We start from the raw sequence: 27,855 nt of genomic DNA on the forward strand, positions 1-27,855 counted from the left end.
AAGACGAAGAGCGCCAGTAAAAGCGGTCCTGGCCCACGCCCGCTTGGCCCGTTCGGCCCACGGTGCCTCCGCATCCCATCTCCCAGAGCGCTGCTCACCAGGCCTCCTCACCCTCCTCCACCCGCCACGACTCCGTCCACCTCGGGAATCCCACACCCGCGTCGGCCACCCACGATTTCGTACTCGTTGCACTCGCCGCCGCCGGAGCAATCGATTGAGCACTCAAGTGACCGAAAAGACTCCACTTTCGTAGATTTATCCTCATATATGTCATGTGCACCGTCCGGCCTTGACGGGTAGGCTGTTTTTCGTCAATCACCTCCTCGGGATTGCATCCGGAGGAGCACCGTTTTACCACCACAACGCCTTAAAATTTACTTCCAAATGCTTCCGTGGTAAATTTGATATGATTCGTTTATATCTAATCTTTTTTGTATTCCTCCGACAGACGGGGCTCGAGAAAAGTCGCGATATCAAGGCCGGACTGCTCCGACAAGGCCACTCCGGGCCGCCGAGCTCCGTGTAAGTGATTTCCTTACAAGTGCATTCCAGAGCAGTCAATTAGGCAGAAATCGATTCTGCATGGCCAAAACTGTGCTCGACATGCGTTTGTTTTGCTCTTCCGTTTGCTGATGGCATACAATGGGTTGTGTCCAAGGGGCCCACGACCCCCGGTCCCCCTGCTCAGCCGTTAGCTCCAAAATGTTGTTTCTCGCCTGGGACATGGCTGCTAGTGGATCTGGGTGCTGCTGTCAGCCTCCAGACACGTGAGTTTCTGCATTTTGATTGGCTCCTGTCGACCAGGCCCCCACGGGACGAAGCGTCTCTTTTAGACTTCCCGCAACTGGCCGTCATCACTGGCACGCAGAAGTTTCGCCCAAGGGCACAGTCTTTGTCTTATTTTCGTCTTTTATACACGATTACTATGAACAACCCATCGCTTAGAAACCGATTTGCCACACTTTTTATGACGTGAAGTAAACCACCATGAACCCGAGCCAACTGCCGACGACCCCCACCGCGCAGTACGAGCTCGTGAACATTAGCGGCAGGAATTCATACCGCTTCCCAAACACTATCTGGTGCAGCAGTGAGCAGTACAGAATCAACGGGATGCTGACTGCGATATACAGCGTGCTGAATCGATCAAGCAAGAAGAACCTGGCCTTTCTGGAAGCCGGCGCCAATCGGTCAAAGGTCAGGAGGAACAGAATCAGCCAGAAGATGGTGTAAACCGTCTTGATTGGGAATTCCGCCGACGTGAAAAGGAGGGGGAAGAGGGAGACGTGCCCAGCGACAGCCAATGGTCGGAATGCACTGAGGTAGCGGCGATCCTTGAGCGCAATAAGGCTGAAGGGAATGATGACGAGAAGAATGGCCTTCTCGTGCACATGCCATCCGAAGAGGAATGAAGCGTAGCCGCACAGAGTCACCGCCCCAATAAAGCTGTCCCAGGGCAAGGGTGTCTGGGCCTGGAAGAAGAGCTTGATCAGAGGCAGCACCTGGAAGAAGAGCGTGAGAGCGAAGCAAGTGCGTGGACTGATTTCTGGCAGCACCGCAAAGGCTGTGTCACCCACGAGTCCTCTGGTGACACTGTTGATGGCTTCGGCCTTGACAGGGAGATTGAGCCTGGGTGCCACTAAATTTCCGTTAGCATGCTCCTGTGGAATAGTCATGGGTCAGTGGATGACCTACCATAAATGAGGACGCGGTCCGCGAAGGAGTACAGAGCCCAGACATTAGGGGCCCAGTAGGCATGGCAAAGACCTCGCGAGAACGGGAAAAGGCGGCTCATCATCTGTGGTATCTGATTCAGAGCTGCAAACGGTCCAAATGCGGCACCAAAGATGGCCGCAATACCACCTCCCAGTTTGATGCAGTTGAGGAACTGGATTCTGAACATGGACTTGGGCGACAAACAGTAGGCACGGAGAAGAAAGACAAAGTAGGCCGGGGCGAGGTACAGATAGATGTGCTTCATGCACAGCAACGCAGCAAACACCAGCCCGCTGCCCAGCAAGCCCGACTTGGACCTCGCCAGAACGAGGGACAGGATGAGCACACCGTACATGGCGCCATTGTACTGGAAATGGATGTGGTCAATGATCAAAAGACCAGGGGAAAGAAGAATTGAGATGGCAGCAGCCTGGGCAGCACGCCTCGTTCCTCCCGTCGCGGTCTCGATGAATCTAGTAACATCCCATATAAGCTGTTGTTCTCATCCCGAAGGACAAGTGGATGCACTCACCGCTGCAGCGCATAGACTAGGACCAGCTCCGAAATAATGACAGTCCATCTCTGGAAGTATACCGTCTGCCAGCTATCGTATTCCAAGTTGTAGACCTTGAGCATGGCCGGGTCGACGAGCTTCGCGACCTGGGACATGACCCACTCGAAGTAGGCGAAGAAGGGAGGGTAGTCGAGGGTCCATTCCGAGGTCTTCTCGTAGTACCACTTGGACAAAGGCAGGCTGTTTGTGATGGCGAGCCAGTTCCGGTGGACTTCGAAGTCGGTGGATTTGCTTCGCGGCAGGTCAGCGACGGTGGCTTCTCGGAGGTGTCGGTCGGCGGTCCACTTACTAGGCCGGGAAGAGGAGGACCTTGAGCGCGCCGGCGACAAGCGCGCATTGGGAGAGTGTTGGGTATGATTCAGCCATTGTGGCGCGTTCCAAGGGCTGATCAGCAGGTTGTCCGCATTGAACAGGGCGGTGCCGTGAGAGCTTCAATTTGGCGTGGTGACAGAGCTGAAGCTGCCCGGCAGGTGGGAGGAAAATCACAGGCCACCTTCGCTTTCGTCAGGGGTCCTGCTCTCAAAGCTGCAGCTTGCCATTTTGGAGAAGGTGTGGACTAAGCGACGGACAGGGGTTCGTTTTGGGGTCCGTGCAGAAATCGCGGTGAAACCAGCCCCGACTTCTAGAAGTGGGTCAGAGAAGCTTCAGACATAGATGTGGCTGGTGCATGCTCAAGCCACAGATAGAGAGCTCCACGCCACAGTTATCTTTACCTTAATACAAGGAACCGCGCGAGCACAGCTCGGGCCATACCTACCTACGACGCGGAGGTGGTGGACCAGGGTCCCTTCTATTTCGTGACAGTCTCCAGTAAAGGCTCATGCTCCGTCTTAGACCGCGGAACAGTACCCAAGCTTCATCTCTAGAATCCATCATCACGAGACCCCACGACCTCCTGAGGGAGACTAGACATTTCTAGATTAAAACTAGCAAAGCCAGAGGCGAATAAAGAATCATTGGCCTGCCGTGCTCTCCATTCAAGCTGATTTTCATTTACTCCTTAGCTCAATCCGCTTCTCGGAAGCCAACGCCGACAAACAGCCTTCCAGAAGGGGCAGTGTGGTCCATCCACAGCAGCACAGGAGCTTCACAGCGAGTCTTTGACACTTTTTTGTGCCAACCTGTCCTCAACCCACAGACACCGCACCACCACCAACGACCCCTGCCTCGAGTTTCTCAACTTGGCGGCCCTCTAACCATCTTCGCCATTCCCACGCTTGTTTGGATCCCGCGTCTTCTGCATTTCGTATTTTCTCTTCAATTCTGCATCCTTTTCAGGAGCTTGCTTCTGTGATTTAATACGCAATTGATCGACCCTGTGGGCGCGTACGGCCGGCTTCGTTATTCCAACTCTTTGATACCCATCCACGCCCGCTCTCCTCTCCCCACCATTTCCACCACCTCAAATAGCTCCCGCGTGCCACCTCACCCTCAGTCGCAATGCGTGTATCGCAAGCTCCTCTGAGCTCGACGCTCGCTTTTCTTCTCGGTGCGAGCCTGACACAAGCTCAGTACCTCATCAATGAGCTCAGCTTTGGCTACACTGGCAGGTAAGAAGGCCTCTAGCCGCATGTTTCCAGCGCGCCCACGTACGGCCGATCTCCAAAAGCTCCCACTAACCACGACGTCTAACAGCATATCGCCCAACAACGATGGCCACGTTCCCAACTTTGTCCTCCAGGGACAACCAAACCAGCCCGAAATCCTCTCCAACAAGATCATCCTCACCCCCGTCGCCCCCGGGAACCAGCGCGGCTCCATCTGGAGCACCCAGAAGGTGATGCACAGCAACTGGATCGCCGACATCGACTTTCGTGCCAATGGCGGCGAGCGCGCCGGTGGAAACCTCAACATCTGGCTCACCAGCGGCGGTTCCAACGATGTTGGCATGAGCTCAGCATACACTGCAGGCCGCTTCGACGGTCTCGTGCTTGTCGTCGACGGTCACGGCGGTACTGGTGGCATGGTTCGCGGCTTCTTGAACGACCGCTCGACCGACTACAAGGCCCAGAGTGATATCAGCGGCCTTGCCTTCGGTCACTGCCAGTACCACTACCGCAATCTCGGCCGCCCCAGCCAGATTAAGCTGCGCCAGACCTCCAGCGTCTTCAAGGTCGAGATCGACGGACGCCTTTGCTTCGAAACCGACAAGGTCAAGATCCCTCCCGGCTACTCCTTCGGTATCACCGCCGCTAGCGCCGACAACCCGGACTCTTTCGAGATTTTCAAGATGGTCGTTATGTCCGACTCGCTTCACGCCGGCGAGCAGCAGAACCAGGGCCAGCAGCAGCAGCAGCAGCAACAAGCTCATGAGCAGAAGGCCAACCAGGGCCAGCCGAACAACCCCCGCAGCGGCAACGAAGATCCCATCGACCTCAACGCCATCCCCGACAGCCCTGCCGACGTGATCACCTCGTCCAAGGCGCAGTTCGCCGATTTGCACAACCGTCTTCAGTCGGTGAACCACCAGATCGGCACCATTTACCGTTCTGTCAACCAGTACAACCAGCACGCCGAGAACCGCCACGCAGAGACCTCGCAGATTCTCGACTCGCTCCGCACGGAGCTGCGCAAGATTGAGAAGGTCTACAGCATCGAGGACCGCATCAACGCCCTCGAGCGTGAGATCCGCGCCATGCGCACCGATCTCAACCTGCAAATGAAGAACACGGAGCACTCTCTCAAGGGCTACATGAGCGAACATCACTCCACCCTGTCCTCGAACATTGTCAACGCCGCTCCTGGTCACGGCAAGCTTATCCTCGTCATTGTCGGGTCTCAGGTCGTTCTCGCTGTCGGCTACGTCCTTTACAAGAGAAGAAAGAACTCGATGCCCAAGAAGTACTTGTAAGGTGACGAAGCTGTGGTCCGCCAAATCAACATTTCAGAGATGGCGTGTGTGGAGTTGTCTTGTATAAATCATGTACGATTGGTTACATCATGTGAATTTTGGCCAATGATGGACGCCGTGCTACTGCAACGGGGAGTCGTTGCCCTTTAGTCCCGTGTAGCGTCTCGGGCGACGAAGACATATAAAACGGAGAATACACAAGAGGCGAGTCGAGTAGGGTCGATGACGACGAGAGCAAGTGCAGGCGTTGGTGTAAGAAATCGAAAACATTTTCAAGTTCATATCGCAAAGTTCCTGCTATCTCATCGAGTCTCTGAAAATTGAATGTTTGTTAACGCGTACGACGCCTAGTACAGACTGAAGAGCGTGTTAGTAGAGTGGACGCGGCCTGCGTCTAAACATCTTCGACATTGCCAGAAGAACGAAGGCTGTAAATAGGTCAAGCCTCGGCCGCGCAGATTTCACATGCAGACATTTCAATGCGATTGCGATTGTTCTGCCCCAATACATCAAATAATAAGTGAGAAGATTCCTGTGTAAAAGATCCGGGACCATGATTTCCTAGCCTTGGTTCTCGTTCTTGACAACCGAGGTTCTGGGTCGAACAACCCCATGTCCAGCGGGACCTTGTTTGTGTTGGACCTTCCAAGTCAACCAGCCGTACCAACTGACCAACCGTCTCAAACCTTGAGCGTAGGATATCCTTTTCAAGCCAAATAGTGGAGTAAAAAACGATGTTTAAAACTTCCAAGTCGGAGTAGCGATACTGTTGATGCGGGGTTCCCCTCACGACTCGCCCTCTTGGCTCGAACTACCGATCACAGCTTCCTTGGGAATCTGGGGCATATTCCGGGGTAATGCAAACCGAACGGGCGTCGTGGAGTTGATGCTCCCCATCAAAGTGCCACTTCCCCAGACTCTTACCCCAGATTGTTGGGTGCGCCCTCCTTGTCCTCGGTGTATCATTGTGGACAATTTAGACCCAAGATGCTTGGCGCAATGACACAGCCCAGCGCACCGGGACCTAGCGGCCTTGGACGACATGTATATGAACGTGGTGCTGGCTTTACCCGCTCTGCCGTTTGCGTCCCATGTCTTCGGCATTGCGAGATATATAATGGTTCATCTCAGGATGTTGGCTTTCTCAGTCTCATTGGCAAGAGTGAAGTTTTCTGACAATCTTAAGCATGACGAAGACAGAGGACCAGAAGCCAGATATCGCCCTTGAGCACGCCGACGATGTCGGACTCGAGAATCAACATGACAACCCCAAGGACGTGACCCTCGATGCCGCCGCCAAGGGCCAGGGCGTGTCGGGTTACGAGACCTTAACATTGTGGGAGACTTTCAAGGCGTTCAAAGTATGCTCCGCTACTTGTTTTGCTGTTGCATTCAGCGCGGCGACAGATGGTTATCAGATTGGGTAAGTGTTCTGTGTTTCGTTGCTCTTAGGAACCGGGTATGATAAGGAGACATCCACATGAGACTAACAACAACGTAGCATCAATGGCAACATCATCGCCAACCCAGGCTTCATCAACCAGTTCGCAACGGAAACCACCTCGCGCGGCGAACCCAACCTCGCCGCACCCATCCTCAGCGCCTGGTCTTCGGTAATGTCCGTCGGCCAAATCATCGGCATGACAACTGTCCCCTTCCTCTCCGACCGCTTCGGCCGCAAGGGCGCCATGTATTGGTACTGGTTCATCCTATCTATGAGTATCCTCTGCGAGTCCGTGGCCCAGACCTGGCCCGTATGGCTGGTTGCCAAACTGCTCGCGGGCGTCGGCGTGGGCTGCCTACAGTCCACCGTCCCGACCTACATCGCCGAGGTCGCCCCAACGAGAATACGCGGCGGGCTACTACTAGCCTACAACTTTTGGTTCGCCCTCGGACAGTTCTTCGCGCCCGTGGCGCTGCAGGTCATGTCGCAGTACGCCCCAGAGGACTGGAAGACGCCCATCTACACGCAGTGGAGCCAGATCGGCCTCATGATCATCATCTACGTCCTCGTCCCGGAATCGCCCGCCTGGTGCGTCACCCGCGGCAAGCTGGACGCAGCCCGCAAGTCGCTGCGTTGGCTGTACCGCGGCGTCGAGGACTACGACGTCGAGAAGCAGCTGCAGCTCCTCGTCATCGCTGTCGACCACGAGATGGAGGTCGCGCGGTCTCAGGCTAACGTGGAGTGGTACGCCATCTTCAAGGGCGTCGACGGCAAGCGGACGGTGACGGCACTGTGGACGCTCATGACGCAGCAGTTCGTGGGGCTGACGCTGTTCTCGACGTTTGCGAGCTACTTCTTCAAGCAGGCGGGCATCAAGGACCCGTTCCAGGCGACGTGCATCACGTCCGGGATCAATATTGTGAGCGGGCTGGTGTTTATACTGATTGCGGACAAGGTCGGGCGAAGGTGGATTTCGTGCAGCGGGTCGACGTTGTCGTGGGCTGCGTGTATGGCCATTGGGATTCTCGGGGTTGTGCCGAGACGTGGGCCGACCTTTGTATTGTTGGTCTTCTTTGCGTGTTTGTGGAGTGAGTTGGCAACTTGAACTTTGAAAGAATGAATGCTGATGATGTTGGACTAGATATCGGCATGACTGCGAATGGAGCCACCGGCTGGGGCTTCATCGGCGAGATCTCTTCGCAAAGGCTTCGGCCTTACACAGCTGGATTCGGAGCTGCCTCTACATGCGTTGCGGGCGTGGTCATGAACGTGCTGACCCCGTACATGGTGGACGGAAACCAGTGGAATTGGGAGCTGAAGACGGCCTGGTTCTACACCGGCGTAGGACTTCCGTTCGTGGTGGCCATGTGGTTCCTGATTCCCGAGACCAAGGGGTACGTCCTTCAACCGGAATCATTTAATAAACATACTGACGATATCACAACAGCCGCTCCGCTGCGGAGCTGGACGAATTATTCGAGCGCGGCATCAAGCCTTGGAGATTCCATAAGACGCTCACGGCGACGGAGCGTCTCGTCAATGCAAGTCATGATCAAGAGGTTGCTACGTCAGAGAAGAGGGATCATTGATATTTTGTGTATATTCAACCTTGAGGCTGTTATTGTGTTATAATACTGCCCCAAGTCATGGGAAACCCTTCTCGGATCAAAACCCATGCCTTGTTTACAGACAATTCCTAGCACCGCTTAGCAGTGCTTTCTCCATATGCCCATTCAGAGGTCTCCAAACATGTGCGAAGCGATCTAAATGTGTAAGCATCGAAAGCAAACAACTAGAACCGCAGCGCTTTCTCCCTTCCCTTCCTTTCCCTTCCTTTCCCTTCCTTTCCCTTCCTTTCCCTTCCTTTCCCTTCCTTTCCTTCCCTATCATTCCTTTCCCTTCCTTTCTCCCCTTCCATTCCCTTCCCTTTCCTGCAGTCTTTGACTGCACCACGATGTAAATGAAATGAAATAACAGACCACGCAGCACAAGGGTTTTTTTTTTTTTTTTTTTTTTTTTTTTTTTTTTTTTTTTGGTAAACAGGTAAATCAAAGGCAATCGCTAAAATCAGTCGCTGGGTGTTGTTCAAAAGTGGCGTTAAGCCGGTAGTGTGACTCTAGTTGTCACGGTGGGTGGGATCCTAAGAGTCCTTCCTGTCGAGTGCTGCGTAGTCTGTGTCGTAACACAAGAAACGTCTTGTTCGACGCTTGAGATGGCATTGTCGCCAATGATGTTTATGCTGAAAGCGATCCTGGTAGCGCCGCGGCCTTGGTCAGGCAGGCGACGCATTCTAGGATGATGTGGCACATCGGTCTACCACGAGGTTTGTGCTGTTGTTATAAGTGATCCGAGTAGCGCAACGGCCCTGATGAGGCGGCGGGGCTTTCAAGGATGCGGTGGTGACTGTAGTATTGGTCTACTACAATGTTTGTGTTGTTGTGAGCGATCCTGGTAGCGTCACGACCTTGCTTAGGTAGGCGACGCATTCTAGGATGAGGTGGCGCGGGACACTGGTCTACCATGAGTTTTGTGTTGTAGTTGTTGTCGTGAGTGATCCTGGTAGCGACACGACCTTGTTAAGGTAGGCGACGCATTCTAGGATGAGATGGGACATTGGTCTATCGCGCGAGTTGTGGTGTTGGAGGCTATCCTGGGAGTGTGACAGCCTTGATGTGGCGGCAACGCACTCTAGAATGAGGCGGTGACTGTAGCGTTGGTCTACCACGAGTGTGTTGTTTGAAGCGATCGTGGGAGCACAAAGGCCTTGCGTTTGTTTGAGAGGAGATCTACCGACAGGATGTATTTAGGCGGCAACGCATTCCAAGATCAAAGTGATCCCGGTAGTGTTACGACCTGGTGTGGTTGTTATCCTGCCGGTATAGTAGACTGCTGGATGTTCCAGGCTGGCAGCTCCGCAAGTGCGAGGTAGTCTCCATTTGTCGGTCTGAGGAGACCTGATCGCTGAAGCGCCGCTGGCGGCGTGTAAGTCGTTGGAAAGGCCCTGCGTAGAACCATGTCCTCCATAGCTGACTGGAAGGACGCTGGTACTGGCCAACGACTTGGTGTGAAGGAGAGCGGCTGCCAGGGAAGTATTCGAAGAGTGCATGTCCTATAACGTGCGGTTGGTGTCCGAAGAGGTGTCCGAAAGGTGTAGGTTTTTTTCTTCTTTTTTTTCTTTTTCGGGTGGGATGCTGGAACGGCATTATCGTCAATGCCGGTCCAGTCCTCTCCAGAGTTGGACTCGCGTTCTTTGGCAGGGAACTAAGCCGACTTAGCAGGCTTGGTGACGCTGCTTCTTTCAGGTCTATGCGTAGACCATGGCACCGGCCTGGGGCATCAGGCCAGGAGGGTATGTTAGCCCATGAGTCTGCATGGGGGGCTGCTGATAGTAGGCCTGAGGCCATGTCAGACTCATTGCCGCCTGGTATGCGGGAAACAAGTCCAAACCAGGAGGCGTGGGTGGTCTGAAGGGGCTTGGGTGTCCTGAGTTAACTGGTGTCAGGACGGAGGAAGGAACCCAAAGCCAATGTTCATTGTAAGACCCTATCATGGGCCCCTGAGAGAGCAATGGTGCGGGCTGAGGACTAGGCGAACGACTTGGCGGAGAGGACCGGCCATTGAAGGAGCGGAGTTCGTGGTCGTTAACGGTGACCCTGTACTCCTTCATCGTGTCTGGCATCTCAGTCGGGACGGCCCCCTTCCTTGTCGAGCAGCGGCGAACTGCTTTGGCGAGCTGGTCTGCCCTCTCGTTGCCTTCAACGCCCACATGGCCCGGACACCATCGGACTGCGGTTCTGATACCCTTGGCCTCTAATTTGGCGGATGCCGCAACGGCTCTTTGGACCAAGGGATCATCGTCCGACGCGTCGGCCCTCATGAGTGAACGGATCGCGTCCTTGCAATCCGTGAAGATGTTCACTTGTCGAAGGTCGGGGACCGCGCGGGACAGGTAGAGGGCGGTCTCGAACCCGAGAGCCAAGGCGTACAGCTCTGCCACCAGGAAGTCCGGGCACTTGATGAGCCTGTACGTGCTGGCTGTCCAGTCGGGGCTGAGACCGGGGCGGGGTTGCCAAGTAACGGTGGCTCCCGCGGGGTTGTCCAGTGTTGAGTGACCGCTGGGACCATTTCCCCACGACTCTCTGCCAGGAAAAGAGGCATCTGTGAAGAGATTGAGAGCGCGGGGTGTGGGCTGGTCGTGTTCAGGAATGGCTGCCATGGCCCGCTCACGAGGCTCAACCCAAAGGTCGCCGTGGAAGCGGGTGGGCGTAGGCTTGCATCGAATAGACAGGCCACAGTCGAATTGAACATAGAAACGGGGGCTTCTGGAGGCCACCTCCCGCTTCTGCTGAGAAGGCTCTCGAGATACTTCGCTAGAGGTCATACTGACCACTTCGAGACAAACAGGGTAAAAACGGTGTGTGTATGTGAAGGAGGTTGTGTATGGCGAGAGATGTGTGTAACGAAAGTTGTATCTGGTGAGAGTTGTGTGTAACGAGAATTGTATCTGCTGGAAGCGAAATAGAAATCAAGCTACGATGAAGAGAGAAGGAGAGATTTCAGGAGGACCAGACCATGAGAGAGATTGGGGTTTTATAGGGATTCATCGAAGGAATCGTGAAAGCTTGAAGGGTCAGATAACATAGACCACCTTTTCAGGAACCCGTAACCTTGTTTTCAGGCACAGAAAAGTCTATCTTCAAGCATCAATTGCCAGAGATATCTCTAACATCTTTTCAGGAACCGGCATCTTTCAAGCTAGGTACCCGTAACCCTGATTTCAGGTACAGAAAAGTCTAAATTTGTGACCTGGTAGGTCGATGGCCAAAGAGGAGGAAATTCATGCCTCCGGGGGAAGGACGGATTGAAGGCGGTACGAGGAAACGAACGCCTGGTTAGTTGGTCGGATCGTGAGCGAGCGAGAAACAACAAAAAAAGTATTCGGTGATATTCCTCGTCACTTTCATTGAGATCTTGGCGGGCCATGAGGACTTGTCAGTGTGTCAGTCTTGATAATGTTAGATGCCTACACTATCAAGGGGGACTTCATCTACCAGAGAGTTTCTGGTAGGATATTTGGTGTACCAAGAGACCACAACTTTTACTGCTCTTAATGGACTACCTTTCCGGTGGACTCTAATACTACCGTCCTCCTCCTTGCCACCGTTGTCGTCCTTGCTCGTTGTAGTTGGCATCGCCATCGTCCCTGCTATGTTCTTCGTTCAAAATTAGCTTTTTGTTCGCGAATGGTGTGACTGGACATATATCTACCCTCCTGACTTGATCAACTGTGGATTATGCGGTTGTTTCTCACGAGAGAGATAAAAGGTGTCTTCCCAGAGAGGTTGGACCCGTAAATGACGTCATAGGAACACAATTCTTCCTTCAAACCCGAAGTCTTACTTTGTTTTGTCAAGAAATTTGCTCGTTAGAGTCTTATTACAGTCGCAGAGGGTCAATGTGCTATGCAAGCCCGCAGACAGTTTGCAGCCGGCTCATGTTAACTCACTTACACGCTGGCGAATGAAGACGCCGGCTCCCCTGGCACCACTGGTCTGGTATCCAGGTACCCTCGAGCTAAACTCTATTCGGACTGCAGCCACCCCCGCATATTCCCAGTTAGGCAACCAGGCTTACCCCAGGCACTTCAGCATTTGACAACACCCCTCCGAGTCCACATCGAACCTGTCCTTGATGGCGCCCAAAGAAAAACCCGGGACCGGAATCTTACAAATCAAGCAGTACCTGTTGAGATACAGTGACTCTCTAATCTATGAAAGTTCAACCCTGAGCCTTTCAACCAGCAGCTACACGAACATTCCATAGAGTCATCCCCTACTGCTCAAGGTGATCCATCACACGATGTCAGACCCCAGATCTCAGGGTACAGAACCCGGTCTGTCGCTGCGGTTCATCGACCCGACCCACAACGAGACGAAAAAGATGAGGGCGCACAAGAAGAGCCGAGGCGGCTGTGGCGCCTGCAAGAAGCGGAAAGTCAAGGTGCGTTCCCTCCTGGTGCTTTACGAACCCGTCAGGCTTCTGACGATCCCAAGTGCGACGAGCAAACACCCTGCTCGAACTGCATCAGACGGAACGAAACATGCGAATCAACCCACAAATCCTCCGCTACTCCTGAAAAGGACGCCTCACCCGCATCCTCCCGAACGCCACACCTCTCTGGGCCGGTAAACCTTGTCCACCTGGAGCTCTTCCATCACTTTCAGCACGTTACGGTTCCTACTCTCTGCTTTTCTGAAGTATGGGGCCCGGCGACGTCGCTCGCTTTCAAGGTGGGAATTCTTTGCTACCTTTGAGGATTTGAGGATTTGAGGAGCACGGAAAGTTGACTCACAGGAATGATAGGAAGAGTACCTGATGACGGCCATGCTGGCCACCTCGGCGCGACACCTTAGTGTCCTACGCCCAGACGAGCCGGTGTACGATGAAGCAGCCCTGGCACTCCTGTCTCGCAGCTGTGCTGGCTTTAGTACCGCCCTCAGCCAGGACGATGGCCGTGAGAAGCATAACCCGCTGTTTTTCACGGCCATGTTGATCCACTACCTCACGTGGTGCAACCTAGACGTCCTGGAAGACGAGGGGAAGCCAGCTGACGGCCGTCGATTGGACCTAAAGGGTGACCAGCTGTTCCTTCTCAGCTCCGGTGTGAGGGTGTTTCTGTCCAGCACAAGGGCCCAAGGTCCAGATAGCATTTTCGCAAACATGTCTTCGATATCTCAATGCAGTGCTCTGGAAGATATCGTCGCGAGCCAGGTTATGAACAGTGAAGGCATAGTAGCAGATTTCATGACAAGGTATGACGAAACATCAACTACTCAAACAGAGCTCTCCACCCAGACGACAAAAGAGCGCGAGGCATACCACGCCATCGTCACGCGCCTCTCCGTCATCCTCGCGCTCTGGAGGCACAGAGAGACCAACTCGTCGCCACCGCAAAGAGCCGATCTTGAGCGGTATATCCTCTCGTTCCCGCTCTTTTGCGTCGGCACTTTTCTAGAAATGGTTGTCAGCAGTGACACGTGGGCACTGCTGGTGTTGTACCACTTTTATCGAACTTCAAGGCTGCTGCTGGGATCCGAGGAGTCTTGGTGGGCGTCGAGGAGGCTGAATATAATGGAGAGTTTAACTAAGCAAGAGTTGGAACGACGACATACATCTGTCGCTGTTGGCGACTTCCAATGACGGCAATGGATACTTCTCATGAGGAGAAACGCATCGACAATGTGGATAATACGACGTTTGTTATTTTCTGGGTATCAGTTCTAATTCGACATGAATGAATGTAAACTCCAAGGCTTGCTGGCTGCGATAAGCGACGGCCCAATGCAACTCCCAAAGCCGACTATTTCGGCTGGTTTCTGCTCCACAATGCTTTCGTGATCAGTCCCGGGGCTCCCAAGCCGAGCTCATACGGCAAACTCGTCCGTTGCTCCCTGTTTGACGAGTTCGTCGGCAAATACGGCGGCGGCGGGGACGCACTCCTCACAGACGACGCCACGGATGAGACTGGGGATACTGGCGTAGCGAGCCCTCCCCCCTGAAGGTAGGAGCTCAAGTCAGCAGCCGACATCCCGGGTACGCAGCCCGGGTAAGTTCCGTCGGGGACCTGGCGAGCTTGCGGCGGCACGGCCGGCATATCCGCGGACGAGGCTAAACTGACTGAGCTGGCCGGCGATGAGGGCCTGATTATCTCGTACTGCTGCGCCGAAGATGCACTTCGGATCAGACGGTTGGACGATGTAATGGCCGCCATCTCGAGATCGTCGTCCATCGTGATGCCCGGCCTCGGGACGACTCCGACTAGGCCATCGATTTCGTTAAACTTGTGCATATCGTCCTTGTCAAAACGGCCCATAGGAGGGAGGTTGACTGAGTCCTTCAGTTGCGAGCCTACTCTGAACATCGCAAACGAATCGAGTGTGTTTGTCCATGTCGGCAGGGTGCAGATGTACCAGACGAGCAGGGCGAGACAGATTGCCTGAAAGGCAATGAGCGCGCTGAGCATGACTGTCGCCCCGAGGCTGTTTTTTGGTGCAACGAAAGCCGTGCCAGTGAGGTTGTAGATCGTTCTTGCCGCATCGTTCGAAGCTGCATCCTGCAGGACGGCAGCATTGGACAGGTACATGCCGACCCCAAGAGTGCTTTGAGCCACAGTCAAGTGACGCAGACCCTGTGCGATCCTGAATAGCGACTTGGGAAGCTTCTTCAGCGTGCATCCGTTATAGATGGAAGGGTACCATGTGTCGAATTCGTCGTTTTTGGAGTTGTAAGGCATTTGCCAGCCATGAAGAGGTGCGGGCAAGGCGCAACCCTTCTTCGTTGCATCGCGGACCGAGTCATCAGTCAAAGTGAGGTTGCCGGGCATTTGGCCATCGGGAAAGGTTTGGCTGAGGAAGGCGAGTACGGCTTGCGGGTACGATTCGGCGCCGAAGAGGGCCTCTACAGTCGTCCTCAGCGGGCCCTGAGACGAAGTCCATCCCCCGAATACGTCGCGATCCCACTCTTGATCCGACCTGCAGGGTGTTAGTATCAGACTTAAATTTGGGCATGTTTGAACTCACTCGCTGGTGATGAGGTTGCCCGCCCAGTCGTAATCGTGGTACTGGGCCTTCATCACCTCATCCGAGGGCCACTCGTCGATAATGCCTGACTGATTAAGGTTGGTGTAGAAGTTACCAAGCTCGAAAAATGCACGGGTTGTTTTGGCCGTGCATTTCAGGGTGACATTCTCCGCTGGGTCTGACACGAAATCGGAGGCCTGGGATGCCTCAGGGCTGATTTGCGCATCGATGAACACGACTTCGTCAATGTCTTGACGTCGACGCGGGGGAAGCAGCGCTCGCTCAACTTCGGGGTTCTTGGAGTCATCAGGCATGCAGACCTTGATGGTGACGCCGAATCCTTCAAGAGTGGTTGAGTAGCCGACACAGTCCGAAGGAAAGTCTTCACGAGTCGCAACTTGGCAGTCGGCAGTTGAGTTGAGTCTCATCGAGTGTTGCCGGAGCGGTCCCGTTGTCGTTCCTGCAGGCACAGACGAAACCCAGAAAGCGTCGTTGTATTTGTGGTCTGATCCAGTCACAAAGCTTCTGTCAGTGTTTCCGTCGCGCCACAGATTCTCCTGGACGTCAGCTGACGTGATGCTGGCCAGCTTGGATCTCACTGGACTGATGATGTTGGGGAAGTCGGTGGAAACCCTCAGCAAAGCCGGCTCAGGCTCCATGCCGACCCTTTCTGCCCGATACCTTGCACCATCGCACGTGCGATCCCATTTTGTCAGATGTCGAGAGCTGTCGCATGGGTAAACCACACGAGCGGACATCGGCATCAGCAGTGATTGAAGAGGCAACTGTGCCGCAACTTGGATCTGGTCAGCCAATTGATCACAAGCAGTCGGCAAAAAGCTTACCCAGCAGAAGCAATGCTGTAGCCATCATCAGGTAAGACGATGTCTGTCCTTTAGAGAAAACCGCCGTCCATTGGATGTCGGAAAGAGCATACAGCTGTCGGAGGCTGAGGGCTTGCCGATGGGATCGTCGTTGAGAAAACACCACTGCACCGTGGGCCAGAAGAGCCGCAACGCATGGCAGCGCAATGACAGCCGTCACTGCACTCAGGAACGGCGCCACGCGCATCCATCGGCTGTACTTGTCGAAATCATCCCGCATGAGGATGCCCAAAGGATCGGACGTTGTTCGCTGATTGACGACACAGATGCAAATCCAGGGTCCAAGTAGGAGAAGTAAGTATACAATTAGAATGTAAATTGGTCGTCGTGCATATTGAAGAGGTTGGCGAGACATTGCGAATGACTTGAAAGTCGCGTACTTCGGCGGTGGTCGCTCACTGGATGTTGTGTTTCTGTCCATATTGATCGTCCCAGACTCTCCCGCAGAATGTTTTGGAGAACGGTAAGATCGATGGCGGGAGGAACAGAAAGACAAAGTGCGCGAAGGAAGAAGACAATGGTATTATGGCTGCATCGCACAGATTGCTGGCGGCCTGTTTGGCGTTCTTTTTTAGCTTGCGACGAGGCGTCGGCCGGCCGCAAAGTGTGGTGCTGACCGCAGCTGACCGCAGGGCGAGGACTGTGCAATTTCCGTGCGAGCCCAGAGGAATGGGAGGAGGAGTGAGGGAATGTATAGAAGGGTGGGCGCACAGCATCCTGCATCCTTCGGAGGGAGAATGTGCCACGAATGTCTTGTCTCGAAGACCAGTTACTGCGGCCGAAACGAGCCGAAGTGGTAATTATTGCTTCCTGGGTTGACTTGGCCGGGTCTCAATAGCCTATCCTGCATATTCCACTGCAGCGGTATAAATCCGTCCAGGCAACCCTTTGTAACTCATGCATTTCTTTGTAGTTATAGATAGCCCGTCATCCCTCACTCTCCATTGTTGGAAGGGTAGGAATCCAGGCCGTAGGTTTCGTTAAGGGAGACACGTGTGATGACTTGATCGTCCTCCATGCGGACCCAGGTCTCGACCGACATCTGCGGGTTATCGCCCTGGGAAAACAGCAGTCTCAGCATCCGAGCGCCGCGGTTCCATTCACCGTATCCTCCATAGCCTGTGTGCTTTGCAAAGCAGAGGAATGGAGCTTCGGCGCCGAGTCCGCCTTCGTGGCCGGGCCAAGTGGAGCACCAGGAGTCGCCGTGGTCGTGACCGACGTGGATGCTGTGGAGGCCCTCGGCCTCGAGCAACGCCTCGATGAACGGGTCGTCCTCGTGGCCCTGGCCCTGAATGGCCAACGGGGAGTCGGCATTCAAGCCCGGAAACTTGCTTGGGTCTAGATTTGACTTTTGGGCGTCGAGGAAAACGTGGGGCGGGATGTGCACGAAGGCCACGCTAGGGATGACACGGCCGTGCTTTTCCTTCAGCTCGTCGTAGGTCGTGGTGAACCACTCGGCCGTCTCAGGTGCGACCCAATTGGGAATATCGTCCATGTTGTCGGAATCGGTCTGGTAGGTGGTGCCGCCGCGGCTATCGAAGAACCACAGCAGAGCAATGGGGTCCTTGGCGTCGCCGTCGAAGATGGGCAAGTAGTAGTTGGTGATGCCGGGGAGCTTGTCGCCCATGGAGGTGGTGTAGCAGAGGTCATAGCCCTTCTCGGCGCGGAAGAGTTGTTCGCGGTCCAGGTTGTGCTTGGAATCGTGGTTTCCGTAAATAGAGGTCCATTTCTGGCCAGCCTCGATCATGGGCCGCACGATCTGATTGATGTACTCTGTCGAGTTCTCCTTGTGGGTGTCCTCGCCGGTAATTAGGTCGCCATTCAGTACCACAAGATCCGGATGCTCGCTCCTCATGACATTCTTCATGACGCGAGTGGAGTTGATGTCCTGCTCGATGCCCCAGGAGGCGAACTCGACTTCTCCAAAGTGCAGATCGGAAAAGATGCCAATGCGAAAGTCGCGGTTCGTGGCCCCTAGCTTGAGTCTGGGCTTGTCCAGCGACGGCTCCTTTAGCGGCCACTTTCCAGGGGAAATCTTGGTGACTAGCATGAACATGGCGGCGAAGGAGATGGCGTAGACGAATATCAGCTGACAGATGCGCTCCACCAGGCGGGCAGTAGACTGCGGAGGGCGCAGCCGAACTGCTTCTTCCAATTTTGCTTCCGGCATCGTGATGAATGGTGGAGATGTCTGTGGTGTCGATGGCGAAGAAGATGCAGGGAGGGCGAAGGCGAGTGCCGAGAAATGGAAAGATTACGGACGAGACAATGGATATAGACGCCAGCGAAGGAGCATTACAGTGCAGAGGCTGTCTCTGGTAGATCGAAAAAAAGCACGAAATGATTGGATGCCAGGCGAGGAAACAAATCAATCTAGGCGCGGTGAGGAGGAACCAGAAGAAATATGGAATTTGGAAAGAGACATTGAATCGCAGAAAATGTCGATGTTCAGCAGGAAGACCAGAACAGAACAGCTTTAGCTGTCGCTGCAGCTGGGATTTCCCAAGGGTCAAACACTCCAAAACAGAGCCAAAACAGGCCCACTGTGGCAGATGCCGTTTTGGGGGAGGGGGAGACCTATTGGTCCACCAGAGACGGAGGCGGCCCAAGCCAACCAGGGAAAGACGAGACGAATTTCCCCCCTTCACAGTGTTTCCCTCTCCCATTGATGTGCACCAAGACATCCACTTGCAGGAAGTGCTGGCTCGGATCCGGTGCCAAGTGTGCCTTTCCCCGTACTTCCCGCCCCCAGGGATCATCGTCCGGTGTTTCTAGCAGCTCCTCGCTCATCTAAAAGCAGGTGGCTATCTGCAACGCCCTGGCTATGGTATGGGCAATTGTCGATTGCAGGTGTCGGAACGGCTGAATTGAAGATTCCCTTGCGCAACGAGGCTTCATTCAATAGTTGGGACGAGGTCGCGGCCCGGGGTTATGTTCCCGATGGAGCAGGAAACTTTGAGAATCCTAGCATTGAAGAAGGACTCGTCGTCGTTTGGTGAAGAGTGATGGGCCTTTCGTCTTCGAATATTCAACACGATGGACGGAGCCACGCCAGAGATTCGCAAGTCGATTGACAGTCCAAGCGCCTATTCTGTATTCCCACGCAGGTCATGGCAAGCCTCACTTCGAGTCGACGCGCCGATGCATGAGTCTGGACGCGCCAGCGACGCTCACTCTGGGTTGCGTCACGTCCAGCATGAGACACGCAACACGCTGCTCCCCAAAAAGTTCCCCTGTCGCACACACTCTGCAGCGAAGCTCCCGGTTGGCGATGAGAGCTTCAGTGGAGCACAAGTAGCTTTGGGGGCGTCGATTGTTTCCTGTTAGAGATCACTCCCGCACGACATGGCCGGACTAACAGCTTCAGAAGCTTATCGCGTGAGATACCACTGTCGCTTCCCCGCTCATCACCCAAGCTTTCCTGGAGCTCCAGCGTCGCTGAATTGACCTTCCCAACTGGTCGAGATTCCCGTTCATGGATGCGAAAAGTCGTAATCTGAAGCTCACAAGAGAGCTACCCCAGGCTGCCACTGATAAAATGGTGTGACGTCCCACTCTCCACGATACGTAAGCCTTCTTCTGCTACTTCGAGGTGCCATTTTGGTGACCAATTGCTTCGTTCACCCGGAGCACTCTCGACCCCAAGCATCATCACACGATGCCTCAATCAGCAGGCCGATCCTCGAAAGAGGCCGATCTCTATTCCTTCCAGACCCCACCACCGTATGAAGCTGCCGCCTACCCCCGCGTCCGGACTCGTCGCATCCTTGCCCGACGCTTGATATCCGTCCGCTTGCTCTTCGCCGTCTTCCTTTGTGGTGCCATTACCTGGCTGTGCCTTCTCCTCGATCGCGAGACGAAGCTCGACCATGTCGCCCAACACGCGACTTCGTCCGCCCGGCTGACCCGGTTCGAGGAGTCGCTGCAACACTGCGCCTCTCTCAAAACCTTCCCTCAAAGCCCCAACCCGAAGTCGCGTACGTCGAACCCGCGATGGAATAAGGAGCGCGGCCAAGAGAAACCTGTTGTGCTTCGCAACGCGACCTTCTTCGACGGCGAGACGATTGCCTCCGAGCCAATGGACATCAAGTTTGAGAAAGGCCTCTTCACCGAGGTGGCGACGACTGCTTCCAAGTCAATCAGCTCCGATGGAGCTGTCGAGCACGATGTGCACGGCCGTTTTGTCACACCCGGCTTGGTTGACATGCACTCCCACCATGCAGTTATGATGTGGCCGGGCCTGTCTGCCACCGACGACACAAACGAGGTAAATGAAGCCTACGGCCCTTTGACGCCATTCGTGCGCGTTCTGGATTCAACCAAGGCGTATGATGTGGCCACTGAGATCATCATGTCAGGCGGCATCACCTCGTCTCTCCTTCTCCCTGGATCCGCCAATGTCATGGGTGGTGAGGGAACTGCGATCAAGAATGTTCTCAACTCTGGAGAGCTGGGGGAGTATATTGTGGAGGAGCTCCTCCTCGAACATGGAATTCCCATCGAAGAGCGCCATCGATACATGAAGCTCGCTTGCGGTGAGAACCCGAAGCGGGTGTACGACCACACTCGTATGGCCGATGCTTGGATTCTCCGTGAGCAATTTGCCAAGGCCAAAGAGCTTGTTGAAAAGCAGGACGAGTACTGCGAGGCTGCCACGCTCTTGTCGACGGCCTCTGTGGAGGAGAAGCGCCGCTTCATCGAGCAGTTGGGCAATTTCCCCACCGAGTTGAAGCTCGAGTCTACCGCTGGCATGCTTCGTGGCCGCGTGGCAATGCAGAACCACTGCTATCTTCCTGAGGATTTGGAGACCATGCTGCGAGTGACCGGCGAGTTTGGTGTCAAGGTCCGGGCCTTCCACCATGCTATTGAAGCGTGGCAAGTCCCTGAAATGCTGAAGAACTACGGAGAGTGGGTGCCATCGGGTAATTTGGACGACCTTAACAACTAACAAACCTGCAGTAACGTCACAATTGCCACTTTTGCCGAATTCAGTCTGTACAAGTGGGAAGCTTACGCTCCCAGTCTTTCTGCAGGTGCAATTCTCGCCAAGCACGGCGTTCCTGTCGCCTATAAATCTGACCATACGTCGGCGGAGCTGAGCGCCAAGTATATCATGTACCAGGCTGGTGTTGGCCACTCATTCCATTTGCCGGAAGAGCAGGCTCTGCAGTCTGTCACCTCGATCCCCGCAAAGGCCATTGACTTGGGTTACCGCATTGGCTACGCGCGTCCTGGATACGATGCTGATCTGGTTGTCTGGGATGCCCACCCCCTTTCTATCGGCGCGACCCCTCTCCAGGTCTACATCGACGGCAACCCCCAGCTTAAGCACCAGATTGTTCAAGAGAGCATGGGTACAACTTTCAACGAGGCGTCCGCCAAGGTCCCCGCACCGATCACTCCCAAGATGCGAACGGAACTCGAGCCAGAGGCGAAGGAAGCCTTTTGCTCCAAGACCAAGAAGAAGGCCACATTCGTCATCAACGGCATCACAACCACCTTCCTGGAGAACCACCCGCAGATGCCCTCGACCTTCCACGATGCCAGCGGGGAGAACCTGACCTTGGTGATCAACAAGGGAGGCATCACGTGTCTCAACACCTCCAAGGACTGCGTTTCAGCAGTCACCCAGGCATCAGCAGAAGGCGAAGTCACCACCCTGGATCTGTCCGACGGTCACGTCCTCCCAGGTCTGACGGCCATCACATCCTCCCTCGGTTTGGTGGAGATTGCGACGGAACCATCCACTGGCGATGGCTACGCCGACTTCAAGCGCGACGGCAACGACCCTGAGAATATTGACTTTGCCAAGTACGGCGTTCAGCTGGAGGGCAAGGCATTTGCACGCGCCCGCCTCGGTGGTGTCACTCGTGCCATTTCTCCTCCCGTCAGCGAGGCTGGCTTCGTCAACGGTGTTAGCGTCGGCATCCTCACACGACGGGGCCGCACCCTTCTCGATGGTGGAATCTTCAAGCCCGAGGTCGCGCTGCATGTCACTCTCGATGACGGCGCCAAGGCCAGCGTGGGAACCATCAGCAACGCCGTCAAGAAGCTGCGCAAGATTCTGGTGGACGGCCAGGGCAAGCACAACGAGACGACCTTCGGAGAGGTTGCGCACGGCAAGCTGCCGCTCATTATCAAGGCTAATAACCACGTAAGTCACCCAACGGCCAGATTTGGTGCATCGTGACTGACATGTGCACAGTGGGATATCCAGCAAATCATCAGCATCAAGAAGGACTTCCCCGACGTTAACATTGTTATTCAAGGCGGTGCTGAGGCCCCTCTGGTAAATATCATTCCTGACGCTGGCCCATTATCAGACTAACCATGCATTGCAGGTCGCCCTGGAGCTCGCCAAATCCCAGATTCCTCTCATTCTCACACAGACTCGCCCCGCACCCGACGAGTTCCGACACCGAGACGCAGTCGTCGGCCCGCCCCTGACGCCTAGTGTCGCCCGTCTCTTGAGCGAGGCAGGTGTTTACTTCGCCATTGCCGTTGTCTCTGACAGTATGTTTCCCCCTGAGTTTCCCTTTCATACAGTCGCTATGAAAATAATACATAGACTGACACTTTCCGTTCCTTAGTCATGCCAGCCGACTACCGCCTCCACGACCTTGCGCTCGAGGCCTCTTGGGCAGCCAAGTACGCCAACCTCGGAGCCAAGGAGACCGTCCGTCTTGTGTCAAGCAACGTGGAAGACATTCTCGGCCTTGAGAGGAGCAAGGACATTGTCATTTGGGAGGGCAGCCCGCTCCAATTTGGAGGTACTGTGGCGCTCAGCTTCGAGGAGGGCAAGGATGGCGAGATTGAGGTCGCCGCTTGCTGGCCGCAGGAGCACGATGAGCAGTAGACAGGGCTCAAGATTGTCCCATACTTGTGTGTATATCTACTGTAAATGTAATTCATCTTTTATGCCTAAGTTTGGCAGTATCATAGGCACTGCGGATGGTGCGAGGCGTTTATAGCAAAAGGTGGCGATCGTCAGAGAGCAGTCCCTGATTGTTGCGCTGTTTGCAAGCATTGCATTCATCACCAACAAAGAAGAAAGCTTGGTTTGTTGGGTCCCATCTGACAAGCTTGGACCATAATATACGGGGTAGAAAAGAGTCAGCTTTGAGAAGAAGATAGAAATAAAGCCCGTAACGGTTATGTATCTGCGCCACGCGCAAGCTTTCGTTCCACTCAGCCGGAGGCCCATATATATACTAGACGATAACAAATGAAGAATCAGGTCTCTTTATTTACGATGCCGTCGACGCCGTGCGCTATGCTATGTAACAAAATCATCCAGAGATACCCCCGGTCTGTGGGAATGAAGACCTCTTCTCTACGTCCATGCTTCTCAACCATGGCCGACAAGTGAGTCACCGGTAGACACGAAAAGATGTATACTGAACAGGTAATGCCGAACTTACGAGCGCCTGTTCTCATCTTCATCCCTGGAGTCAATAGTTGTTGGATGGTACCTGGCGAGCCTAAACGGGGTATTACTCTGTCTCGCACTGACGTGCGGTCCACTTGGTGCGGCACTACGCTCGTGGTATCCCACCTCGAAGACGGTGCGGTCGTCTTCGTTATAGATTGCCCTGACGGGTCCCGGTATAAGTCCAGGTCTCCAGTTGTCGGGCTCTCTACCCTCACCCGGACTTGGCATGATGGGATGCTCGTAGCGAGGGGCTTCAGATCTGACAGGGAGTCTCTCGCGATTGAAGTACTGATGGGGATAGCCGCGATTTCCACCATGGTACGAAGGAGCCTGGCAGACCTGACGTCTGACATCTGAGGCGAGAAGAAACCTGTACTCGGGGTTTTCACAGTCGGTCTCGTACTGCGAAATAATCACAGGGTTACGTTCAGCTAGGACGTGAAGTACCGGCGGATCACTCACATGAGACGGGGTCGGGCTTCGACGGCGGCGGTGCTCGAGATCTTGCTCGTCGAGGTAATCCTCCTCCTGACGAGGTTCATACGTCCAGCGGTGAATCTCACGCTGATCCTCGACATCAATAATCGCGGTTTGCCGACGCGAAGTCCTGACTTCCGTCTGCGAGGACGTCGAGGAACCGGTGCCACTTCTGAAGTGGTGACGGTTAGACGAGTAGCTCATCTTGAGTATTTTCCTTTTCAAGTACTATACCTGCGAGATGATCAGTGTTATCGAGAGACATAGAGAGTGAGGGAAGAGTTCAAGATGGCTCAGCGCAAAGTAGACATGCAGAAAGACTTACACCACCTAGACGCCGAGAAAACTCCCGAGATAGTATGGCGAGAGCAGTTGGGATCATACCAATGTCGACTGAGAGTAGAGAGAGTGTTCACTCGGGAGAAATCCAAGGGATTTTATTGTCGAATTTTCTTTCCCAGCGCTGAAGTGGATGGGGTTTAAGAATTCACTCACCTCATGTCGCCGTCTGCGCAAGGATGACATTGCTATTGCTTATGTCCTGGCGCGCATCATCCAAAGGGTAACCAAGTGAATATCATCTTCAGACAAATTTGCTTCGAATATATCTGAAAAGCCATCACTGTGAATTGGATGCTTCCTCTGTAAGGTTGGGCGTGTCTCAAACACGTCAGTCGAAGACGTCAACAAGTCAAGAGTAGTGACAATATTCCACGCATAGTATGATAACTCTGTGCCTTCCTAGATCAAAGATCCAGATAATGTATGGATGTCACAGGTGACTCAGGGGGCATCAAGTGTCTATAAACATCATACGGATGTAATCTGAGGACTTGACGATACTTCACTTTCGTCATGACCATAACCAGTGACTCAGTTACATTCACGGAGTTTTGTCCTTACTTATTCGCTACTTACTAGAAGCGAAAGTTGATTCGTGTATCAAAAGCTTCGCAAACTGAGCCACATGGATAGAAAGTGAGGCTGTTGGGTGCTTAAAGGAAGAAGCAGGCGGGGCGAGTGACTTCCTCCTCACATCACCACCTCCTTCCTTACTCCGGTACGCCAATTCACCTTCACCTCTCGCACTTTCCGTATTCACCCAGTCGCAGATACTCTGGCGCTCCACCTTTTGCCCATGTCTTCCAACCCCCACACGCGCGTTCGTGTTTTGGACGTCTTATTATAACACAACATCATCATCCACTCAAGTCAATCATTATAGAGGGACCCTGCGTCGCACAATCCATCAATACTCAGACTGGAGCACAGATCCAAATCAAACAGAGTCAGCGATGGAACGGGACGCGCAAGCAGACGCCAAAGTTCGAGCAGAACGCTCCACGAAGCTAAATGGAGAACCTGCGACAGAAGACGGGGCAAGAAGCACGACGCAGTTGCCAATTGCGCCTAGTGCGGAGATCGAGACTCATGGTCCAGCTTCTGAAGAAGTCGATAGCGAGACCTCGCCCGCAAAAATTGCTGCTTTCGAGCTCGAGATTAAGGACAAGATCCTGCAAAGCTACGACCTCGATGGTAAGGACATCACCCCAGAACATATTGCTGTCCTCAAGGTGTTCGCTCGCGGAATTTCCGCCGCCACTCCAGAAGCCGCAAAAGAGGCCGCGCGTCAACTCAACGATCTCTGCCCTCCCTTGAACCGAACTAGAGAGGCCAACAATTGGATGTACATGGTCTGGCTCGTTATGCTCGACATCGTTGCAGATATTGGATCGAAAGACACAGTACAAGAGGGTTGTGTCCGCATCCTCGAGGAATTGGTGCAGTGTGCCAAAGGGATGATGGACGTCTGGGGCGTAAGTTGCCTTTACAATATTCTGAAGTTGTGTGTTGGCTGATTACGCTTTTAGAGCGATCTACGGATGTGGAGAGATCTACCTGTCTTCCCAATCGCCTTTCACGAGTACTGGGAAAATGGTAAGTTCCATCTTTTATGCCACGTCGAAGAATGATTCTCAATTATTTCCAATACAGACCCAACCAGCAAACTAGGAGCAGAGAAGCTTGATCACGCAGACGTCCAGAGCTGGAAGAACATCAGCTGCTTTGCGGCTCGACTGATGCGCTCAGGTCTCGCCAGTGACTATGACCAAGCCATCATAGCATTGCGGACAGCCCTTGAGGAGGATGTGAATACGTTGCCAGAGTTTGCAGACTGCAGGACACAGGTCGCTTGCCTTTGGATCAAGCACGCTGACAAGTTTCTTCTACGATGGGCGCTGGAGAACCCTGGGCGTGCGGAAGTCGCTGGGGGCTCCCCATCGTATTTGGAAGCAGGCCCATTGTACGGCGGACCTGCGACCATGTGTCTGCAGAGATGGGGCTTCTGGATTGAACGTCTGGAGATGCTTGGGAAGGAGGCATCTGTATTGGAAGAAGACACGCGGGAAATGGCACTTCAGGCCGCGAGGACGATAAGAAACGTCGAGAAGCGTGTGCGTCGTTTATTGTCAGCATGAACTGCCCCCCAAGCCTGCAGAAAAGTTATCATAGCTTAGTAGTTGGCATTAATCCAGCGCGACTCAAAGGTCTACGGTCTCTTTGGAAATAGAAAGCATTGTGTTACCAGGCTGTGGAATCCACAAGGACAATTGTTTTCATCAGGAGCAGAACAATCTTGATTTCCGAAAACAGCACAACTGAGAGCTTCTATCGCTGTGGGTATCTTTTGCTCATAAATTCCAATCTGCAAGCCAAGTGCAGAACGACGAAACCAATGCCAAAACGCCCCAACTTCGATGCGATGGCACCGTCAGATCAGCACAACCAATGCAACTGAAAAGAATATCATCCATGTCTCATTATCCCCAGCTCTCCGCCACGCGTTTGCTTCATGCTCCTCTGGCTTGATAGACCAGTGGCCTGTCTGCATCTTCGAGAACCTGCCATCCAATCTGCAATCCTTCGTGATGTTCTCAATCAAGCACCGCAATGCGCCTCGCTTGTAATCTGACAAAGGTGTTAGAGATGGAAGCAACATCGTCTAGGACAAGGGATATCGCGCCTTTCAAGGAAGAAGCTGTGTCCACGCAAACTCGCTGATTCTCAAAAGATGGCATTGCTCATCTTTGACCCAACATCGCCTACTTGCGCTGCAAGCTTCAAGACTTTGGGTTGTGAAAGGCGGGACGGTACGTCGCCAGCGAAAACGGGTGGCTCTTCTAGGGCCTTCCATCGTCCTGCTCGCGGCTAGGATGCTTCTTGTCGTGGTACGCCACGTCGAACACGTCACGGTCTGCATCGTTGTAGATCGCGCGGATGGGCCCTGGCTTGCCGCCGGTGTAGTTGTTGCCGCGGTCGCCCTTGGACGGGCTAGGCTTCATTGGGAACTCCGTCCACGCAGGCTCGGCCTGCAGAGGGATCGGGGGCTTGTTTCTGTAGGCGTGCGGGTAGGTGCCGCGAGAGTAGTACTCCGAGGGAGCCTGGCGGACTTGGCGGCGTATGTCGGCAGCGTTGAGATGTTTGTATTCCGGTTCTTCGCACTCGGTAGAATACTTTCAAGGGTTGTTAGATGGACTTCATCGGCATAGAGATGGAGGAGAGGGGGGTTGACGCACGTGCGAGTCGTGAGACTTACGTCTCTCGGCCTTCTCAGGCTCCTCCTGTCGCTCTATGCGACTCCTGAAAGAGTTCTCGGAGTGGTTGACCGAACGGCCGGCCTTAGGAGAGACGACGGAAGCCCAGTTCATTGGGACAATAGGAGGTGTGCGTGGACGCGAGCCGCTGGGAGCGCTTGTTTTGGTCTGCAGACGAGACGCATTGAGAGACATGGCGACGTCTTGACAGATAGGGGTAGTCTGCGGGATGCGTGTTTGTTTAGGAGATAATTGGGGTTCAGAACCGCCGTTGTTTGGAGTTATCGCCGAAAGGAGGCGAA

At 54.1% G+C, this 27,855-nt stretch overlaps 11 protein-coding genes across 11 annotated transcripts; 5 read left to right on the plus strand and 6 right to left on the minus strand.

Annotated features, from left to right (window-relative positions):
• Positions 1 to 965: 965 nt before the first annotated feature.
• On the minus strand, positions 966 to 2,656 carry ALG8 (Dolichyl pyrophosphate Glc1Man9GlcNAc2 alpha-1,3-glucosyltransferase; the record flags this gene model as incomplete). The annotated part of the gene is made up of 4 exons (XM_037322270.1): positions 966 to 1,639; positions 1,696 to 2,189; positions 2,249 to 2,521; positions 2,580 to 2,656. 4 exons carry the CDS (start codon positions 2,654 to 2,656, stop codon positions 966 to 968), a joined length of 1,518 nt encoding a protein of 505 aa, XP_037179009.1.
• A 1,074-nt stretch (positions 2,657 to 3,730) lies between these two features.
• On the plus strand, positions 3,731 to 5,141 carry EMP47 (the record flags this gene model as incomplete). The annotated part of the gene is made up of 2 exons (XM_037322271.1): positions 3,731 to 3,840; positions 3,926 to 5,141. 2 exons carry the CDS (start codon positions 3,731 to 3,733, stop codon positions 5,139 to 5,141), a joined length of 1,326 nt encoding a protein of 441 aa, XP_037179010.1.
• Positions 5,142 to 6,328: 1,187 nt separating this feature from the next.
• fmqE-4 (MFS transporter fmqE) lies at positions 6,329 to 8,174 on the plus strand (the record flags this gene model as incomplete). Its single annotated transcript, XM_037322272.1, has 4 exons — positions 6,329 to 6,564; positions 6,643 to 7,673; positions 7,727 to 7,979; positions 8,033 to 8,174. The coding sequence occupies 4 exons, from the start codon at positions 6,329 to 6,331 to the stop codon at positions 8,172 to 8,174; spliced, it is 1,662 nt and encodes a 553-aa protein (XP_037179011.1).
• Positions 8,175 to 9,889: 1,715 nt separating this feature from the next.
• On the minus strand, positions 9,890 to 10,966 carry CGCA056_v007024 (uncharacterized protein; the record flags this gene model as incomplete). The annotated part of the gene is made up of 1 exon (XM_037322273.1): positions 9,890 to 10,966. The coding sequence occupies one exon, from the start codon at positions 10,964 to 10,966 to the stop codon at positions 9,890 to 9,892; it is 1,077 nt and encodes a 358-aa protein (XP_037179006.1).
• A 1,478-nt stretch (positions 10,967 to 12,444) lies between these two features.
• Positions 12,445 to 13,785, plus strand: CGCA056_v007025 (Sterol uptake control protein 2; the record flags this gene model as incomplete). Its single annotated transcript, XM_037322274.1, has 3 exons — positions 12,445 to 12,585; positions 12,639 to 12,875; positions 12,949 to 13,785. 3 exons carry the CDS (start codon positions 12,445 to 12,447, stop codon positions 13,783 to 13,785), a joined length of 1,215 nt encoding a protein of 404 aa, XP_037179007.1.
• Positions 13,786 to 14,009: 224 nt separating this feature from the next.
• On the minus strand, positions 14,010 to 15,823 carry CGCA056_v007026 (uncharacterized protein; the record flags this gene model as incomplete). Its single annotated transcript, XM_037322275.1, has 3 exons — positions 14,010 to 14,109; positions 14,172 to 15,116; positions 15,165 to 15,823. 3 exons carry the CDS (start codon positions 15,821 to 15,823, stop codon positions 14,010 to 14,012), a joined length of 1,704 nt encoding a protein of 567 aa, XP_037179008.1.
• Positions 15,824 to 16,982: 1,159 nt separating this feature from the next.
• On the minus strand, positions 16,983 to 18,218 carry CGCA056_v007027 (putative inactive purple acid phosphatase 16; the record flags this gene model as incomplete). Its single annotated transcript, XM_037322276.1, has 1 exon — positions 16,983 to 18,218. The coding sequence occupies one exon, from the start codon at positions 18,216 to 18,218 to the stop codon at positions 16,983 to 16,985; it is 1,236 nt and encodes a 411-aa protein (XP_037180415.1).
• A 1,488-nt stretch (positions 18,219 to 19,706) lies between these two features.
• hutI (Imidazolonepropionase) lies at positions 19,707 to 22,904 on the plus strand (the record flags this gene model as incomplete). Its single annotated transcript, XM_037322277.1, has 5 exons — positions 19,707 to 20,956; positions 21,008 to 22,202; positions 22,254 to 22,337; positions 22,390 to 22,561; positions 22,639 to 22,904. The coding sequence occupies 5 exons, from the start codon at positions 19,707 to 19,709 to the stop codon at positions 22,902 to 22,904; spliced, it is 2,967 nt and encodes a 988-aa protein (XP_037179012.1).
• Positions 22,905 to 23,465: 561 nt separating this feature from the next.
• Positions 23,466 to 24,161, minus strand: CGCA056_v007029 (uncharacterized protein; the record flags this gene model as incomplete). The annotated part of the gene is made up of 1 exon (XM_037322278.1): positions 23,466 to 24,161. One exon carries the CDS (start codon positions 24,159 to 24,161, stop codon positions 23,466 to 23,468), a length of 696 nt encoding a protein of 231 aa, XP_037179013.1.
• A 1,091-nt stretch (positions 24,162 to 25,252) lies between these two features.
• CGCA056_v007030 (uncharacterized protein) lies at positions 25,253 to 26,437 on the plus strand (the record flags this gene model as incomplete). Its single annotated transcript, XM_037322279.1, has 3 exons — positions 25,253 to 25,774; positions 25,829 to 25,895; positions 25,953 to 26,437. The coding sequence occupies 3 exons, from the start codon at positions 25,253 to 25,255 to the stop codon at positions 26,435 to 26,437; spliced, it is 1,074 nt and encodes a 357-aa protein (XP_037179878.1).
• A 702-nt stretch (positions 26,438 to 27,139) lies between these two features.
• On the minus strand, positions 27,140 to 27,748 carry CGCA056_v007031 (uncharacterized protein; the record flags this gene model as incomplete). Its single annotated transcript, XM_037322280.1, has 2 exons — positions 27,140 to 27,472; positions 27,536 to 27,748. 2 exons carry the CDS (start codon positions 27,746 to 27,748, stop codon positions 27,140 to 27,142), a joined length of 546 nt encoding a protein of 181 aa, XP_037179877.1.
• Between the last annotated feature and the right edge of the window lie 107 nt (positions 27,749 to 27,855).

The sequence above is a fragment of the Colletotrichum aenigma genome, assembly GCF_013390185.1.
Source record: "Colletotrichum aenigma strain Cg56 chromosome Unknown KSG_Cg56_contig04, whole genome shotgun sequence".
NCBI classification, from domain to species: Eukaryota; Fungi; Ascomycota; class Sordariomycetes; order Glomerellales; family Glomerellaceae; genus Colletotrichum; species Colletotrichum aenigma.